At 35.3% G+C, this 17603-nt stretch overlaps 1 protein-coding gene and 3 long non-coding RNA genes across 5 annotated transcripts; 2 read left to right on the top strand and 2 right to left on the bottom strand.

The window, feature by feature from the left end:
• Positions 1–83: 83 nt before the first annotated feature.
• On the bottom strand, positions 84–3451 carry LOC144564148 (uncharacterized). Of its 2 annotated transcripts, none has more exons than XR_013514562.1 (3): positions 1637–3451; positions 1417–1531; positions 84–1241 (listed from the first exon to the last, which is right to left on the bottom strand). It is a non-coding gene; the product is annotated as an uncharacterized LOC144564148 (long non-coding RNA). The 2 variants fall into 2 exon arrangements; XR_013514561.1 differs by having other exon boundaries at positions 84–373; positions 536–1531; positions 1637–2318.
• Positions 3452–6783: 3332 nt separating this feature from the next.
• LOC144564149 (uncharacterized) lies at positions 6784–8398 on the bottom strand. Its single transcript, XR_013514563.1, has 3 exons — positions 8002–8398; positions 7595–7662; positions 6784–7016 (listed from the first exon to the last, which is right to left on the bottom strand). It is a non-coding gene; the product is annotated as an uncharacterized LOC144564149 (long non-coding RNA).
• Positions 8399–9626: 1228 nt separating this feature from the next.
• On the top strand, positions 9627–10637 carry LOC144564147 (uncharacterized). The gene is made up of 3 exons (XR_013514560.1): positions 9627–9673; positions 9910–9991; positions 10184–10637. It is a non-coding gene; the product is annotated as an uncharacterized LOC144564147 (long non-coding RNA).
• A 4151-nt stretch (positions 10638–14788) lies between these two features.
• On the top strand, positions 14789–17603 carry LOC144564145 (G-type lectin S-receptor-like serine/threonine-protein kinase LECRK2). The gene has a single exon (XM_078313685.1). The coding sequence runs from the start codon at positions 14878–14880 to the stop codon at positions 17299–17301; it is 2424 nt and encodes an 807-aa protein (XP_078169811.1). The 5' UTR covers positions 14789–14877; the 3' UTR covers positions 17302–17603.

Below are 17603 nucleotides of genomic sequence, written 5' to 3'. Positions count from 1 at the left end.
TATAAACAAGGATAACAAACAAACAGAAAAGAAAGCAAATAATAACAATGTCACCAGAGCACTCAATTTCTTGCAACAATTCATAAAAAGTCCTAAAGGTATTAACAAATGCAAAGTTCCATTGTAAATGGAGTTGTACAACTCAGTCAGAATGAACTATAACAACCAAAAAGTGATATTTGCACAGACTTTTTCATCCTGCAATCTTAGATCAATCATCAAGCTGTAGATGTTAGATCAGAAATGGGACTGGCATGCTTGTTTTTTAAAACTAGTGCCCACCCAGCTTGTTCAGTACCCGTGAAGTTATCTTTTCCAACTCCTCGACCTTCTGCAAAAATGGCTCTACATTGTTCTTGCAACAGTAGTCAAACTGTGGAGAGAGAGAGAAAGAGAGAGAGAGAGATGAGCAGCTATGTACAAAAAAAGCAAAGAGTGTCAGTATACAAACAATTCACGGCCTACAAAAATGGGGACCTTATCAAAGCTCAAAAATTAAATAATACAAAAGCATCAATTTACTAATCAGACATACTGCTTGAATTAGTTCTTCATGTTTGGTGAGTAGTTGCTGCTGCTTAGCAATTTCTGATTGTCGTGCTGACTCAGCCTCTTGGATTAGTCTCACACATTTCTTCTGTACTGTCTGATATAATTCAAAACCAGGCTTAACCAGCTTGGTACGGAAACTGCAAATTCCACTCAGTATATTATGTATTGGGCAATAACCAAATCATCTATCTTCACTGACATTTTTGCAAATTCCACAAATTCGGCAAACTTCGGTCCCTATACTTGTACTTAAACTAAGATTAGGCAAAGTGGATCCATGTTGGATTTCAATTTTATATGAACTAGTTGAAATAAGATCCAACTGGAGATAAAGAAGTCGGGGGTAATTAGTGATTTAATTCTTAATTGACATTCATGTTGTGCTTCAGTTTCATATATTCATATTGCAAAAGTCACAACAAATTTGGGTGTTAATTGCAAGTGAAGAAAATCTCGGGGTCTCATTTGCAAAGTAAAGTAAAACACGGTGTAGTTTGCAAAATGAAACACAGTGAGATTAAGCTTTCCATATTAGTATTCATCCCTTAGAAACCATGGCTTCTGCCTCTCACTCCCTAGGTTCAAGAAGCTTTAATTGAAGTTCAATCTGAGACCTCACACTATCAAGCTATGAAAAATTTCTCCTCTTTCTTTCTCGGCGGCCTTTAACATCTCTTCAGCTTGTTGCACTGATCAATTCAGGTAACAACAGTAAAAATTTTAACCAAAGCCTATAAAAACAAATAATAAGCTACTTCATATGGATAAAACATGAAGTTCAGATCTTGTTATTCTTTCCTCTTTCATTTCTTGTTTTACGATTATTTTGCACTGTTACACACAATGTCCATACAGCACACAAACCTTTTCCTTGCTTCTCAACTAGCATAGCTTCAAGTGTCATAATAGATACATTTACATCACTCAGTTTTGCCTTTATTGCCTTTATTTCCTTCTCCAGGTCTTTGATTTTGTTCACCTAAATTTCAAAAACCAAATAAATAAATAAATAAATAGAACTTTCTACAATATAAATAAAGCCAACAGGTAAACCTAACAATATAACTTTTAAATAAAACCATACTTGCGCCTGTAAGGCTTGCATCTTCTTCAAGTGCTTACACAACTTCTCATGTGTCTACCATTGGTAACAAGTTATAGCATTGTTCTTCTTTTTCTAAAAGAAAAAAAAGAAGAAGATAATAAACCTACATAATTCAAGGTACCCTTTTGCCCACAATTAGAAGAAAAAAATTAGCTAAAAGGAGGTCCTTGCCCACAATTGTAAATGTCACGAGTTGCAGCTTTCTCTAGCAAAGAACTCTGAGAAATTGGCAAAGCAAAAGTAGATCGAGTCTAGCTCCTTTTGCTTGCCAATTTCTCAGAGTTCTTAGCCTCAGCTCTAGCTGTATTCTTCTCATCTAGTGCCATCTTTTTAACCAAAGAAATAATATTCATTGGTACATAAACTCACAAAACTACAATAGAACTAATGTGGCAAGGAATTTCAAACTTAAATTTTCAGTTGCGCCCCCGGTTCCTGTATCACCTCTGCACCCAGGCTGTACCAGTGGTCCTCTATTCTCGCCTCTATTGAGCTGTAGATCCACCAAGCAAATCACATGTCAAGTGCAATTTGATCATCTCATATATTGCTACTACCAATATCCAAACTTAAATTTTCTAAATTTATTTGTCATGATGTAACACGATGAACTTGGGAACCGGAGAATTTTTTCATTTGAAATACCATAGTAGGAAATATCGGTATCGGGATCGGGATCGGTCCCGGCCAATACCGATCCAGGATCGGCGTATCGGCCGGTATCGGCCGATTCGGATCGGAAAATCGGACTTTTTTGTCATAAGCTTGTTTTACACTAAAAAAATAGGAAACAATTGATAAAAAAATAATTTTTCAATAATTTATGTTTAGATAAATGATTACAATCAAATAATTCACTAATACAATATAATACAAGCATTAAAACTATAAACACATTCTTTCATTGCCAGAAACTATGTGGTGCTGGCTGGAGGGATCACTGGATAGTTCACATCCCTTCTCCATTTCTGAACCTTTTTAGTTGGCAGTGAACCTTGATAAAAAAAAACTGTCGTGATGGTTGCTTTGGCTGAAGGAGGGATCACTGGACAGTTCTATGATTAGACTTAGATCTCAACCTTTTAGATAATAACATTCATTAATTAGGTTGTTACTGTTATGTTTGAAAATTATGTTCTATATTGTTTTATCTAGATTGAAATAAATTATGAGTGTAATTGAGTACAATAAGCAATTTCATGAGGGAGAAAGGGTATATGGCTGCTGGCCTGATGCATTGTAACAGATGGTTATTTAAGAAATTGTCATTTTGTCCCTGACAAAATGTAATTTTCAAAGGTTATATAAAATATACAGCATTTGCTATGTATTTGAACAATCACCAGATCTTTTATTTTATTTTATTTTTAAATATGGCTTGTAATTGTGCTTATTTGGTATTTCATCAAGTACCTGACCGATCATTGAGGATTGAATTTGAGATTTTGTTGAACTTTGAAATCAGGCAAATAGCATTATATTCCTTATTGAAAGAATAAAGAAACGAACTCAGTTACAGCCAAAACACCTTCTATTTACTATTTAGTTGGAAGCATGCACGTGGTAGAGGCATATTACTCAATTTCACATCCTTCTCCATTTTTGAACCTTTTTACATGGAGTTCTATTTAATCACGGGTACTTAGCATATATAAACCTTTTACTACTATGTGATAGTTGGGTATCGGACCAAAATAGCATAAATCGGACCAAAAACAGATAATCCATCAATATCGGCTCGGTATCGGATCGGACTCGGCCGATACCGATACGTATCGGCCGATCCGGATCGGTATCGGCCGATATTGCCTACTATGTGAAATACGATCTCTAGTAGCAGAAGGAAATAGGGTAGATTACTCCAGATTCAGTTCATTTACACTGATGATTAAGGTCAGATTCCAGTAATTATTTTATAGCAGAGTTGTAGTCCATTTTCTCACATTTTAACCTTTTCAAAATCCCCAGTGTTTTTGCATTTGACTGATCATTCAAATACTATTGAGGCTTAAACAAGCATGAAAAACTACAAGCTCTCTCTCTTAGGGTTTGGACTGTTTTCCCATCAAAACTCCTAGAAAATTACGCTCACATAAGAAATCCTGAAAATTAAATTTAGAAAGATCCTCGTCCTAGACCCCCCCCACCCCCACCTCATTAGGAGATATAGTACCTGAATGGGTCGAGGTCAGCGAATAGTTTGGAGAAGATGGTGTAGAGAAGCTCGGCAGAGGGTTTGGCCAGGTCATCTGTGAAATTGATTAGCAATTTCAGATATCTCTTCTAACCTATTCACCTACCTTACCCACTCAAAATTAGAGCATCTCCTCTTGTAGCTCTCTCGGTTTCTCCATCGCTGACAGCTCTGGGAAGGAGAATTTTGCCCTGATCTGCTCATTGTACACCTCTTGCAGCGCCCTTGGAGAAGATTTCAAATTACTTCTTTGATGACGGGTTGGAGTTGAGCAGGTCCATATGGGAGGTCTTTCCTGTAAAGGTCATGTTTGCACCAGTTTGTCCATACGCAAATATGCACACATTGTGTACCAGTCTGGCAGTGTGCAATAGTTCACAACTATTGTAAAAACCTTTACGATGTGTGCATATGTGAAGGTTGGCGGCAAAGTTTGCCACCAACAATATATTGATAAAAAAAAGTATACTTACATGTAACAAACAAACAGAAAAAGAAAAGTAAAAAGAAAATGAGAATGAAAATAAGAACGGAAACTAAACTCCAACGCCCTCATCCAGAACTGTGCATCTCATCCAGTAAGGGGGGGTTCAGCAACTGGAGCTTTTTGTTTCTGAATCACCAAAGCATTGAATCAAAACCACAATTTTACAATTAAACAATATCAAAGCACGGTTCATGAGTAAGTATGCTACAGTAATTTCAACTCAACACATCTTAGGTGCACATGGATCAAGTTTATCAAGAAACTCCAAAACAATAACCCACTAACTCTCTAGTAGCAGAAGGAAATAGGGCAGATTACTCCAGATTCAGTTCATTTGCACTGATGATTAAGCTCAGAACCAGTAATTATTGTATAGTGGAGTTTTGTCCATTTTCTCACATTTTAAAATTTTCAAAATCCCAGGAGTTTTGGTATTTGACTGATCAGTCAAATACCATTAAGGCTTAAACAACCATGAAAAATTGGAATCTCTTAGGATTTCGATTGCTTACCTGTCAGAACTAGAAATTACGTTCGCATTCTGAAAATTAAATTTGCCCCCCCCCTCGGGAGCATCCCGTTAGGAGATAATTAGATGGTGAGTATAGTACCTGAACGGGCCGAGATAGGTGAAGGTTGGAGGAGGAGGGGTTGCCCAGGTCAGCTTTGAAATTGAGTAGCAATCTTCTCCAACCTAGTAAGACCAGTTCAAAAGTAGAGCATCTCCCTCGTTGTCTTCGCCGCCAACAGCTCCGGAAACGAGAAGTTTGTCACCTCTCTCTCTCTCTCTTCACTGGGGTGGCGACTGGCGAGTAGTTTTATTAGGCGGTTCGGGCGAGTCCGGATCATACAATTTGACTCGAATTTCGGGTTATCGGAATCCGGGCACGTGCTACAGCAGATCGGACGGTCCTGATCTAAGCACAAAATTTGAGTTAAATTTAATTGCTCCAAAAGAGAAAAGATGAGTGATCGGATTGTTCAAGCAAATTTACTTCTTGTACAAATTTTAATTTTAATTATGAAATGACAATTTTTATTCTCTCTGGAGAAAAAAAAGTTGAGATAAAAATCTTCTAAAATCAGAAGAACATTGAGCGAAACTACTTTGTGTGCAACTAGAGTGAAAAAACATGCCGTGACGTGACTATCACGCTGTGATTTTAGTCTTGTGCCGTGATCAAAATGTCGAGAGGTGGTCACGGCATGCGAGACTCGCGTGCCGTGTCCAAGCATAACTGGTCACATTTTTTATGTTTAATTATTTTTCATAATTTAAGTTAGTTTATTCAAGATTCACTATTTGATTGGCGTGACTCGCGTGCCGTGTCCAAGCGTAACTGGTTACATTTCTCATATTTAACTATTTTTTCATAATTTAAGTTAGTTTATTCAAGATTCACCATTTGATTAAGACCTAACTGTCATAATTACACGTGACTCGTGTGATTACGTGTCGTGTTGTGACTGGATATTTCGCGTGATGTGCCGTGCTGTGTCAAATTTTCTACAAGTTGGTCACAGTACGCGAATAGTCATGACACAGGACACGTAAATCACGGCACGAAACAGCAACACGTGCCGTGCCGTTCCATAACGGAGTCGACTCCACCAAGCCATTTTTTCAACTCTATGTGCAACAATCAAAATGTTATTTTTGTTTGCAATCGTTGAATCTCCTAATAGATCCATAAGCATGATTTGATTGATTGGGTTAGAAGTAACGATTTTAACAGATGATAAAGGATATAGTTTAATGTTGAAGATAACAAAAAAATGCTACTTTCCGAAAAAATAAACATATTTAACCTAAAGATGTAAGGTCATATGTTTGATTGTGGAGTAATTAAGAGATAAAGTAACTATTTATTTTTAGTTTTTTACACTTAAGTTATTAAATGAGATGTAAAACATAATAAATAAGACGGAGTTTCGACAAAATAAGGTAAATGACATTTTTAGATGAATTAGCTTATTTCACACATAAGAAATTTATTTTTCAAGTTCTCTAAACAATGACTCAAGCTGTCGAATGAGATATAAAACATGAAGATTAAGATAAAACAAGTAACTTAATTCTGAATTTAAGTAGCAATCAAATATAACTAAAGGAATTAAAATAAAATTGAACTATGGAAAACAATAAAACAACGATTACACTCCTAACTAGCTAGTTCCATATATCTAATTTCACACCTTGCTTTTTTTTAATTTTCTATTTCCTTCTCAACAAATTTAGTGTTGAAATAATGAAGACACGTTATATAAATATAAAAGTAGAGGTGTGCCTCGCTTTGCTTCGGCAAAGACAATTAATGTATGTTGTATGAGTTTATGGTGATATAACAAAATAGAAAAAGTACATATCATGCAAGTATATTAGCTTGCATATGATAAAGTAGTCCAGTGGTGTACATTGCAAATCTAACAATAAGCATATAAATTATTAAATAAGTATATAAATATATATAAATAAAATGGCATATACATTTTCTTTATAATCCGGTGATAATATTACTATCAGACAGTATCAAATTCTATACATATATTTCAGATAAATATTTTTAACGCTCTCAAGAAGCGAGTGTCCTGACAAATTCATCCTTTAAATGATTGTTTGATGCTGCCACTTTCCCTGCCATCGGGTCAGTTCTCCTCCAATCTCCATCCCTGAACCTCTATGAAAAGTGGATGTTATTTTTTGTGACTTTCCAAATATAAATATGATTATAGTGTAAAATTGGAATTTAACATTATTTTCAAGTAGTAGAATATTTATAAAACTGAAGTAGAAAAACTGTTGAGATTGGTAAAAATGAATTGACAAATGCAAAATACATTAAGGATCCTTAAATATTCTATAAACAAACAATTAAATCAAGTCCAAGTATTGCAAATACACATTTAAGTATAGGTTGTAGCAAGAAAATTTTGATGAGGTATGCAACAAAATAGTCAGGAATTGATATGACTGTAAACACGCAATTAAAATGCAAATGATATGTTCATGTCATTATAAAAGACCCAAAAGCAATGTAGAACATAAAAGAAGAGTGATTTTGAAATCAATATACTCAAAACGATTTTAGTGCAATCCGATAAATGATAAAGTTTAGAGAATATGGTAGGAATCAGTTACGAATAAACAGTGAAGTAGTTTTACATAATAGCATGATGGAATCCAAAGGTAATTTTCTTGTCTAATTCAAAAACAACTGGACAAAAATAACAGAATAATCAAGCATAGAAAATTTACCTCTTTTGAATATCCTGACATACCAATCAGTTGTGAATTCCGAATAGATAAGTATTAGTCAACTGGTACTGTGCAAAGAGAAAAATTGAAGAAAAAATGGTCACGACTGTAAATTATAATGTGTAGGGATGAAAATGGTTTGGATATTATTTGATTCGTATCTGAAAAATAAAAATGGATATGGATATTGTCTAATCAATTACTAATGTGGCTTCTCTAACAAACATATCATAAACAAAGAAAATCAGTTTTGTACCAGATTTGACCAGTATGGTATCTACTGAAGCAAACCATAAAAGAACAAAATTCCAGATCAAATCATTACCATATCGTTATGGTGTGGCCTCTTACACACTAAACACTAAACAAAACCATTCCCTAGAAAAGTTTAAAGAAGTGCAATTCACTGTAAGATGTTGTCAATCTCACATGAAATTCTCTAGTTGAGGCAATCCATGAGCTGTCAATTTCAAAAGAAGAGAAAATCCATAAATGGAATTCAATTGTCTTATAAAGAAAAGTAGAAATAATATTGAGTGTGTGTTCCCTATAACCAAGTAATAAGACACTGATCATTGTCGAGTATGAAAAACTATTATTTTTTTGGCTAGTACAGTAAATATAAATATATTTATCTCAATTTGCAAAAGAACTCAGTTATGTATATTTGTGTCATAATACCAAAATTCACCCCTAGTAAGAAAAAGATAGATATTATGCACCTTCCACTGACACAGAGCGAATAGTACACGCAGGAGTATTAATTTAACAAAAGAAAAAGTAACATCCGATTTATTATTGTATTTGTTTTTAATATATAGTTGGCATACATAATCAGCGAATCAATCAAATGCATAGCTTAGGTGTCTCTGGTGATCTCCCAAGTCAAAAGTTGAGAAGGAATTAACGGTTACAGCCACAATTCTTTCCCACGCGGACAAAAATGATGCCATACAAATAAATTGAAACGATTACATTTATATGAAAAAAAAATAACTTTCTGAATTCTAAAGAAGATCGATCCATCCGTAATTAATTAAAATAATTGAATACGGACTTCATCTCATTATGATATTTAGTTTATCTTCTTCACATGCAAGATGAGTTCAAAATTAATTAATTGTTTCTGAATGTATCATTTACTATCTAATTTCTTGAATTTTAATTTAATACCTTCGTAACAAAAAATTTATAGGCCCGGCCGGTACCGTATATATTTGTTTACTAATATTATCCCTTACGATTGCTTTTTGTGTATGTAAAAGTTGGGGTTCATTAATCATTATATTCTAAAGAAGTAATATTTCAAATTTAGTAGTTAAGTAACAGTTTCATTTTGTTCTATCTCACACAATTAATTAGCATTACTAAAATCATCTCAAGTCGCTCGTAATTATTAAATTAAGTCATCTTCAAGTATTAATCATACATCTGATTATTGTACCAACTAGCAACCATATAAAAAAAATAGACATAAATGAGGGTAATTAAGCAATGGGCGTGGCACACTCTTAATGGTAGATAAATTAGTGTGAGCCATAATACTTAATTTGTTTTTGAAATTGACATATATTAGTGAAAAGTTAATGCACACACTATTTTTTCTTTGAACTATTTAAGGGGAGAAGTTCCTTTTTAATTGAATGTATATGACGATCGTCAGTTTTTTGAATGAATAAGAGCTCATATGCCTCTTTTTCTTTTCATAAACCTCAGTGGAACTGATTATCAAATGTACATCTTTCACACGAAAATCAATATCTTAGTAATTAAATTGAGTTTGGTATAAATCTCGATAGTCAATTATCTCTTAAAAAATTATTAATGATACATGACAAATCGACAAGAATGGGGAATATGTTTGAATATTTCTCAAACAATTTCGAACTTGCGACTTTATGCCCCAATAAAAATGAGCTTAACGTCGTTTAGAATCTCTCTAGACATATTTAGAAATTAGAAATGAGCTTAATGTCGTTTAGAATCTCTCTAGATAATCTTCTACCTCCTGTTTATTTAAAAATTCATACATATCGCGATTATCAGTCATCTTTGGAGCTTCTGTCAGCGTGCACTCAGGTACTTTCTCTTATCATTCTTTTGCCACTTGATTTAGGTTTTAGTTAATGCCGAGTAAAATTGTATCATTCTTTATTTAGGCAAGGGTTTGCCATTGATACTATACTGATTTTATGTATACTGGTATTAGTGATTTCAGGGACAATGTAAAAAATTATAGTTAAGTAAGAAATAATGTCACAAAGTAATTAATCTGATATTGTCTCACTCACTTATACAGCTATATATGTCCAAAGTCACTGGTAGTGGAAGGAGAAATCTTAGACATCATTTCTTCTAAAAGCACCGCAACAACATTTTTATGCTTACTACATGAAGGTACTTTCGCCTAAAATTATATTTAGAATTGAATTAACTTTCTTTTATTTCAATCTCATCCTTTCTCTCCAGTTTTCCATACCATTTTATGATTGTATCTATACTATACTATATATATGCTACAGTATTTCATTGACTACTGGGTCCCATTTTCAGCCACTCGAGTCTGTCCCTCTCTCGAAATTTTTTCAGTCTATCCCGTGTCGCTCTAGATTTCTCTCCTCTCTTCTCTCGGTGACTCCAGCAACCCACTTTAATTGCTATAACTCTTTTAAGTGTAGAGATTGGACAATGGACAGTGCAAAGAGACATATGGCAATTTGAGAGAAGATCTTGGCGGAGGCTGCAGCTTTGTTGGAAAGAAAAATGGATAAATTGCAAAGATCCGGAAAAACTATATAGGTAATATCTACGTTGGGATATTTTTTACTTCAACAATGGAACATCTATTTTGTTCTTCTATCTCCGAAGTTCATTGTTTAGAACAATAATTGACTTGAGTAAAGAATAGATAACAGTAAATTTTGTTCATACTTTTATTCATCTATTCCTCCTTCATTTAAGAAATAAAGCACCTTTCTATATGTACCGTGAGTTTTTTGGATGCAATTTTACAGTTATTAGAAATTTAGAATAAGATGAATAATAAATAGAACAATTATATTACTCCCCCCCATTCCATCCCCCCACCATCCCCCCACTCTATCTCTCTCTAAATTAGTTCTATCTCATTTCAATCTCGTTCACATTTCTCACGATCTATGACAAATTTTGCGAATCTAAAACTACGAACGTTTTCTACGTAATTTTCTCTTTCAAATGAGATCCATGATGACATACTTTCGGACAAGTCGTTACAGAAGTATTTATCCCTCATCGTGCAAGTATTTATACCTATACAAACATATGAAAGTATTACTATCAATTATTATAAGTATTTATACTGATATATGAAAGTATTAATATCAAGTATTATAAGTATTTATACTGACATATGAAAGTATTAATATCATGTATTATAAGTATTTATACTGACATATGAAAGTATTAATATCAAGTATTATAAGTATTATATGCAAAAAAATACTTTCAAGTATATATATAAATACTTGCATAATGAGGGATAAATACTTCTGTAACGACTTGCTCGGAAGTATGTCATTATGGATCTCATTTGAAAGAAAAAATTACGTAGAAAACGTTCGTGGTTTTAGATTCGCAAAATTTCTCATAGATTGTGAGAAATGTGAACGATATTGAAATGAGATAAAAAAAAAAACTCACCTCTAAAAACGTGCATGGTCTCCCATGTGATTTGAGATTCCCCCCACCCTCCATAAAAAAAACTTGCATGGTCCCCTAAATACTTTCGTGCTTAGAGATAAATAATTTCGTTTTTAGAAATAAATACTTCTGTACATAAGTATTAATACCTTATGAAAAAAAAATGACAGCTGAAGTTTTTTGGCATTTTGTGCGGGGTTAATTGCGGGGTGGGAGGTGCGGGGTTAATTATCAGCCAGGGCAATAATGGGTGAAGTTGGGAATTCCATAATTCATAATATCTTAGTCTCTCTAGCTTGCAATTTTAGATCAATAGATCACTTAATGCCTTTCTTTGTCTTTTATTTTGAAGCTAATATCAAATATTTTATCAGTTTTGGAGGTAGATATATTAACTGACAATTTTGTTTGATTGGTATTACTTTGCATATGTAGGATTAATGATTATTTTATTGAAGCTTATCTATAAAAACATTTTTACTCTGTACAAAATCAGACAGCTGAAAGAGCAGTTGATAGGTAATATTGAATGCCCTCTTTATTCTTTTGCAACACTTTTTTTTCGGAGCCTTTTAAAGATAGTTTGTGTATTTTCAATTTACGATGCATGTCTCCCTACATAAAACTTTGGTAAGTGATATACTTTGGTAAACAACCTATTTTATATCTGTTATTATGTGATGTAACTTATTTGATATTACAACTCCATAAACATTGATAGAAGAATAACCCATTTATCTTGAGTGATTATGAGATGCGATCTTTTGTAAAGATAAAAAATAATATATAAAAAAAAGATGAATCATCTATGAAAAGATCTTTAAATTTGGCATTGTAGACATTAGTCTCTGCAGTATCAATGACAGATGGGACCCACTGCCCGGTCCAATATCTATTCTCCAATTTCTCTCGAAATTTCTCTGTTTCTCCTCTTCTCTTCGCTCCATCTCTCTTCTCTCTTTGTTGATTTTGCGACTAACCTAACCGATTCAAGGTTTTTAAATAAGACAAAATTTTATGGCATTGAAATAAATGAGGTTTTAATATAATAAACTTTTTGTTCCATAAAGTGCAGTGATTATTAATTTATATTTAAAATTTTTAAATTACATTCAAACCATTGATCTTGTTTATTTTCACGATATATATGCATCCATGTAAAATTTTATAATATTTGGTGTTCATTGTATATCAGATTAAGGGACCAAAACACACAAAAAAAGTTAATTGTAATGAATTGATTTTAGAACATTCATTTTTTCACATTTTAATTTATTATTTTATGAGCTAACACTAAAACTATATAAAAGTTTACATAAACACGTCTCTACTGAAAATGAAATATAAAGATATATAGTTTACATCGAATGTTTCGATTTTAATTTTTTAAGTACAAATACATAAAGAGATTGAGATATTTTATGACACTAAAGACTAATGGCATTAGAATGACGAAAATCATACTCGATTATTATTTTACATTCTTTTAGAAAAAAATGTTAGCCAAGCTCACATTTGATATGATTGACATAGTTACAAGAGGTTTGTAACAGAAGTACAAAAATAGTTCTAGTACTCAAAACACCTGAGTAAAATAAAATAAAAAACACGGTACTCAAAACATGTGAGCAACAGAATGATTAAAAATAGCCAAAAATTTCAGAACCCAAGAGTGAAAAAACTCAGATGAATTCAATCTCAGTTTGATCTGGCCAATGTAGTGGATTTCAGCAAGTGGTCCTTACTTTAATTTACATTCTAATTTAAATCTAATTATGAAAGGTTAAAAAAGAAAAATTACTAAATTTAAAATTTGAGTTATAAGGTGGCAGTTGGAGGGGGGGGTGGGGGTGTGTGTGTGTGGCGGCAATCAAACTAGTACTATTCTATCTTCTGTCCTTCTCTCTTCTTCCCTTGAGAGGATCTGCTCCACAACTAGTTGTGTAATGGAAAGAAACGGAAAGGGAAAGACAGAGACACACGACAGGGAAAGACAGAGACACGCGACATAGATTACCTCTTTAAACCGAGTTTCAAAAGTAAACAAAATTACTAATTTTATATACCGAACTCACATCCGCTTTCCTCCTTTTGAAGAAGTTCGTTAATATATATCTAGCCCAATATAAGAGAAGAGGCTGATCAAGCTCGTTAATGGCTTTTGAAAGGTCAATGTTCCTTAATTTTCTTGCTACTTGCACATCTCTTTCTAACAACAAAGGTGACAGGCCAAGCATACACCGGGAACATCACTTGGAACGGGCCCACGTTGAGTCCCTCTGGTCCCTACTCCTACTTAACATCTTGTCTAGCAATTTTGATCACCTCGACAAATACTCGTCAGAAAGGAGATATTTCTTGGAATATGATACTGTACATCGATCTCAATTAATATTCTCCAACACATCTCTATACAGTTTGAAACCACCCCATAAATTGAGACCATATATAGCATCACAAACCCACTATACATGTGACCCCCGCCACATATGGATACGCATCTGCTGTTATTCTTGTGCATGAACAGTGTTTCTGCTATCTCTGTTTTTTCAAATTCAGTTATTAAATTGTTTCGAGATGCGTGCACAGAAAAGTTCTAAATAAGATCACTTTGAGATTCGTTCCCGAAAAAATTGAACGGTTGGATTTGAAAAAACAGGACTAATAGAGTTACTGTTCACGAGAAGAGAATAGCAGTGGATTTGATTTCGCCACATACTGTGACTACTAGTGACTTGAACTTCAAGTTTGAATAATTAAATCTTCAAAAGTAAATATTTGACTAAAGCAAGGCATTCAATTACCGTATGTGGAATAATTGAAATTGTTTATTATTATATAAAATTATAGTATTTATATATTTTTTTTATTTATCACCTCGACAAATACTCGTAGATATTTATCGGAATATGATACTATACATCTCAATTAATATTCTAAAGACATCTCTATACAGTTTGAAACCACCCCATAAATTGAGACCATATATAATATAACATCACAAACCCATTATGAATTTGACCTGCCACATATTGTGGCTATTAATTTGTGACTCGAACTTCAAGTTCTAAATAATTCAATCTTGAAAAGTGAATATTTGACTAAAGTAAGACATTCAATTACTGTACGGGGAATAATTGAAACTGTTTTATATTTTTATTTAAAATTATAGTATATTCTTTGTTGATTCAAAATAGATGGATCTTGTAAATGCTCTTAAATAAACTTCGGAATGTATATGTTTGAGGTCAACCGTCAAGTCTTTACAAACTTGAGTGTGTGGTCCTGACGACTGACGCCGGTCGGGTGGGGCCGTGGGGGGCAATCAAACTACTACTATTCTACCTTCTGTCCTTTTCTCTTCTCTCCTTGAGAAGATCTGCTCCACAACTAGTTGTGTAATGGAAACAAACGGAAAGGGAAAGACAGAGACACGCGACAGCGAAAGACAGAGACACGCGACATAGATTACCTCTTTAAACCGAGTTTCAAAAGTAAACAAAATTAATTTCATATACCGAACTCACATCCGCTTTCCTCTTTTTGAAGAAGTTCGTTAGTATCTAGCCCAATATAAGAGAAGAGGCTGATCAAGCTCGTTAATGGCTTTTGAAAGGTCAATGTTCTTTTTCTTCCTACTTGCACATCTCTTTCTAACAAGAAAGGTGGCAGGCCAAGCATACACCGGGAACATCACTCGCAGTGGTGGGCCCACGTTGAGCCCCTCTGGTCCCTACTCCTACTTAACATCTCCTTCCGGTGAGTTTGCCTTTGGCTTTCGATCTCTCGAGTCGAACACCTCCCATTTTCTTTTAGCAATTTGGTTTAACAAAACCTCTACCCCCCAACCAATCACTTGGTTTGCCAAGAACTTGAGAGATAGAGCGGCTTTAGCCCTGGCCGAGTCAAAACTCAACCTAACACAAACCGGGGACCTAATCTTGGTCGGTCCATCCTCGGAAACAATCTGGAGCACTAGGCTCCTCAATGCCACCCATTTGGCTCTTCTTGAACAGGGTAACCTAATCCTCTATGATAGAACCGAATCGGTCGTATGGCAGAGCTTTGACTCCCCAACCGATACTCTTGTTCCGGGTCAATCATTATCTGAGGGCTCAACCCTTAAATCCAAGCTTACAGACTCAGATTTCTCACCTGGTCGTTTCCAATTGGAAGTCAATCAAAATGGTTCTCTGGCCTTATCCTTAGTTATCCAGCCTTCTACAACACCATTGGATGTAGATTATGTACTAGCAGACCCTACACCTTTTTGGGAAACTAAAAACAACAATTCAGGTTCGAGTCTCGTGTTTGACCTATCTGGCTTGTTGTCTTATAATGGTAGTTCCCCGATTAATATCAGTCAGTCTCCCGCCGAAAGGTACTATCAACATGCCACACTAGATCCTGACGGTGTATTTCGCGTCTATGTATATGACAAGAACATTTCAGACCAAGATAGTTGGTCAGTTGTGGGGGGATTTCCCGACAGTGCTTGCAGCTACACAGTTGATGTCGGGAGTGGCATTTGCGGCTTTAATGCGTACTGCACTCAAAGCCCAACCTCAAATTTCCCTCCGGTGAATTGCACGTGTCCCCCAAATTACAACTTTTTTGATACCAACCGTCCTTACCTTGGCTGCCGGCCTGACTTCGCGTTGCAAAATTGTAGTGCGGAAGAGGGAAGAAATTTCAAAATTGTGGAAATGCAAAATACAGACTGGTGGGGTACCGGTGACTACGTTCACTTTATTACAAACGATGAAGTTGACTGCAGAACATCTTGCCTTAGTGATTGTTTTTGCTCTGTAGCGATCTACCGAGATAATAACTGCTGGAAGAAGAAGTTGCCACTCTCCAATGGTATGCAGGGTATAGGTGAGGGGGGCATTGCTTTGATTAAAGTTCGAGTAAGTGGAGGTACTTCCCCTATTCAACCATCGGCACCTGGCGGTTCAACCACCAAGAAAAACAGAACCGATTTGGTAGTAGCGGGAGCAGTTATGTTTGGCGCATCACTCTTGATCCTAATTGTTTCCGCGACAATTGCATATGTCTACTTGTTGCGTAGTAAGAGAGGCCATGAAAGCAAGCAAGTGGATTTGAGTCAAATGGGGATGAACATGAAGATTTTTAGCCACAAAGAACTCCATGATGCCACCATAGGATTTGCCGAAGAACTTGGAAGGGGTGCTTTCGGAATTGTTTACAAAGGGATTCTAAAACTGGGAGACCATCCAGTGCCAGTAGCCGTGAAGAAACTCGATCGATTGCTAAAGGATGGTGACCGGGAGTTCACAAACGAGGTGCAGTCAATTGGACAAATTCACCACAAATACCTAGTCAAACTTTTCGGATTTTGCAATGAAGGGCCATATAAAATGCTTGTGTACGAGTACATGAGCAACGGCTCTCTAACCAACGTTATTTTTGGGACCGCAAAGCTGGAATGGAACAGACGAGCCCAGATAGCAGTCGGGGTGGCTCGAGGCCTATGTTACCTCCACGAGGGATGCAGCTCTCAGATCATCCACTGTGACATCAAACCCGGCAACATATTGCTAGATGAAAACCTTGTTCCAAGGATATCCGACTTTGGTCTTGCGAAGCTCATGGGGGTCGACCAGACACGAGCAACCACTTCTAACATACGAGGCACAAAAGGTTATTTTGCGCCAGAGTGGTTCAAGAACACAGGTATCACGCCAAAAATGGACGTGTACAGCTTTGGCGTGATGTTGATGGAAATTGTGTGTTGCAGGAGGAACATTGAGCATGTTGACGAGGAAGAAATTATACTGACATACTGGGCTTATGACTGCTTCACAGCTGGGAGGGTAGACCTTTTGGTTCAAGGAGATGAGGAAGCCGAAGCTGACATAGACCGAGTCGAGATGTTTCTAAGGGTTGCAATATGGTGCATCCAAGAGAACCCAACGATGAGACCAACAATGCATAAGGTGGTACTGATGTTGGAGGGAGAAGTGCCTGTAACACCACCACCAGATCCTTCAAGCCACATGTAGAAGTTTATATGCTATGGTTACATTCATATCATGCTCAAGGCGGTTAGTTAAGGTAAGGCATGAGATTCTTTGGAGTTTAATAGCTTCTACAGAAAATCAGGAATTACCTTAGTTCTACCAGCAATATCGTATTGTGCTTTACAGGTGTATTGGTCCAACCTTAGCTCCTGGTGGCACCCTTTTTTTTTTTTATTATTTCTTGGTATGTATACTGTACTGCTACATAATCTCCGTTACTAGGACCAGTGTTATTACTGTATGACCTTCCTAAATTTTTGCTTCAACACATCAATTTTCGATTA

Source organism: Carex rostrata, chromosome 13 (genome assembly GCF_964058835.1).
Source record: "Carex rostrata chromosome 13, lpCarRost1.2, whole genome shotgun sequence".
Lineage (NCBI taxonomy): Eukaryota > Viridiplantae > Streptophyta > Magnoliopsida > Poales > Cyperaceae > Carex > Carex rostrata.
Note: the sequence above shows the minus strand (reverse complement) of the source record. Positions and strands in the feature narration are given on the sequence as shown.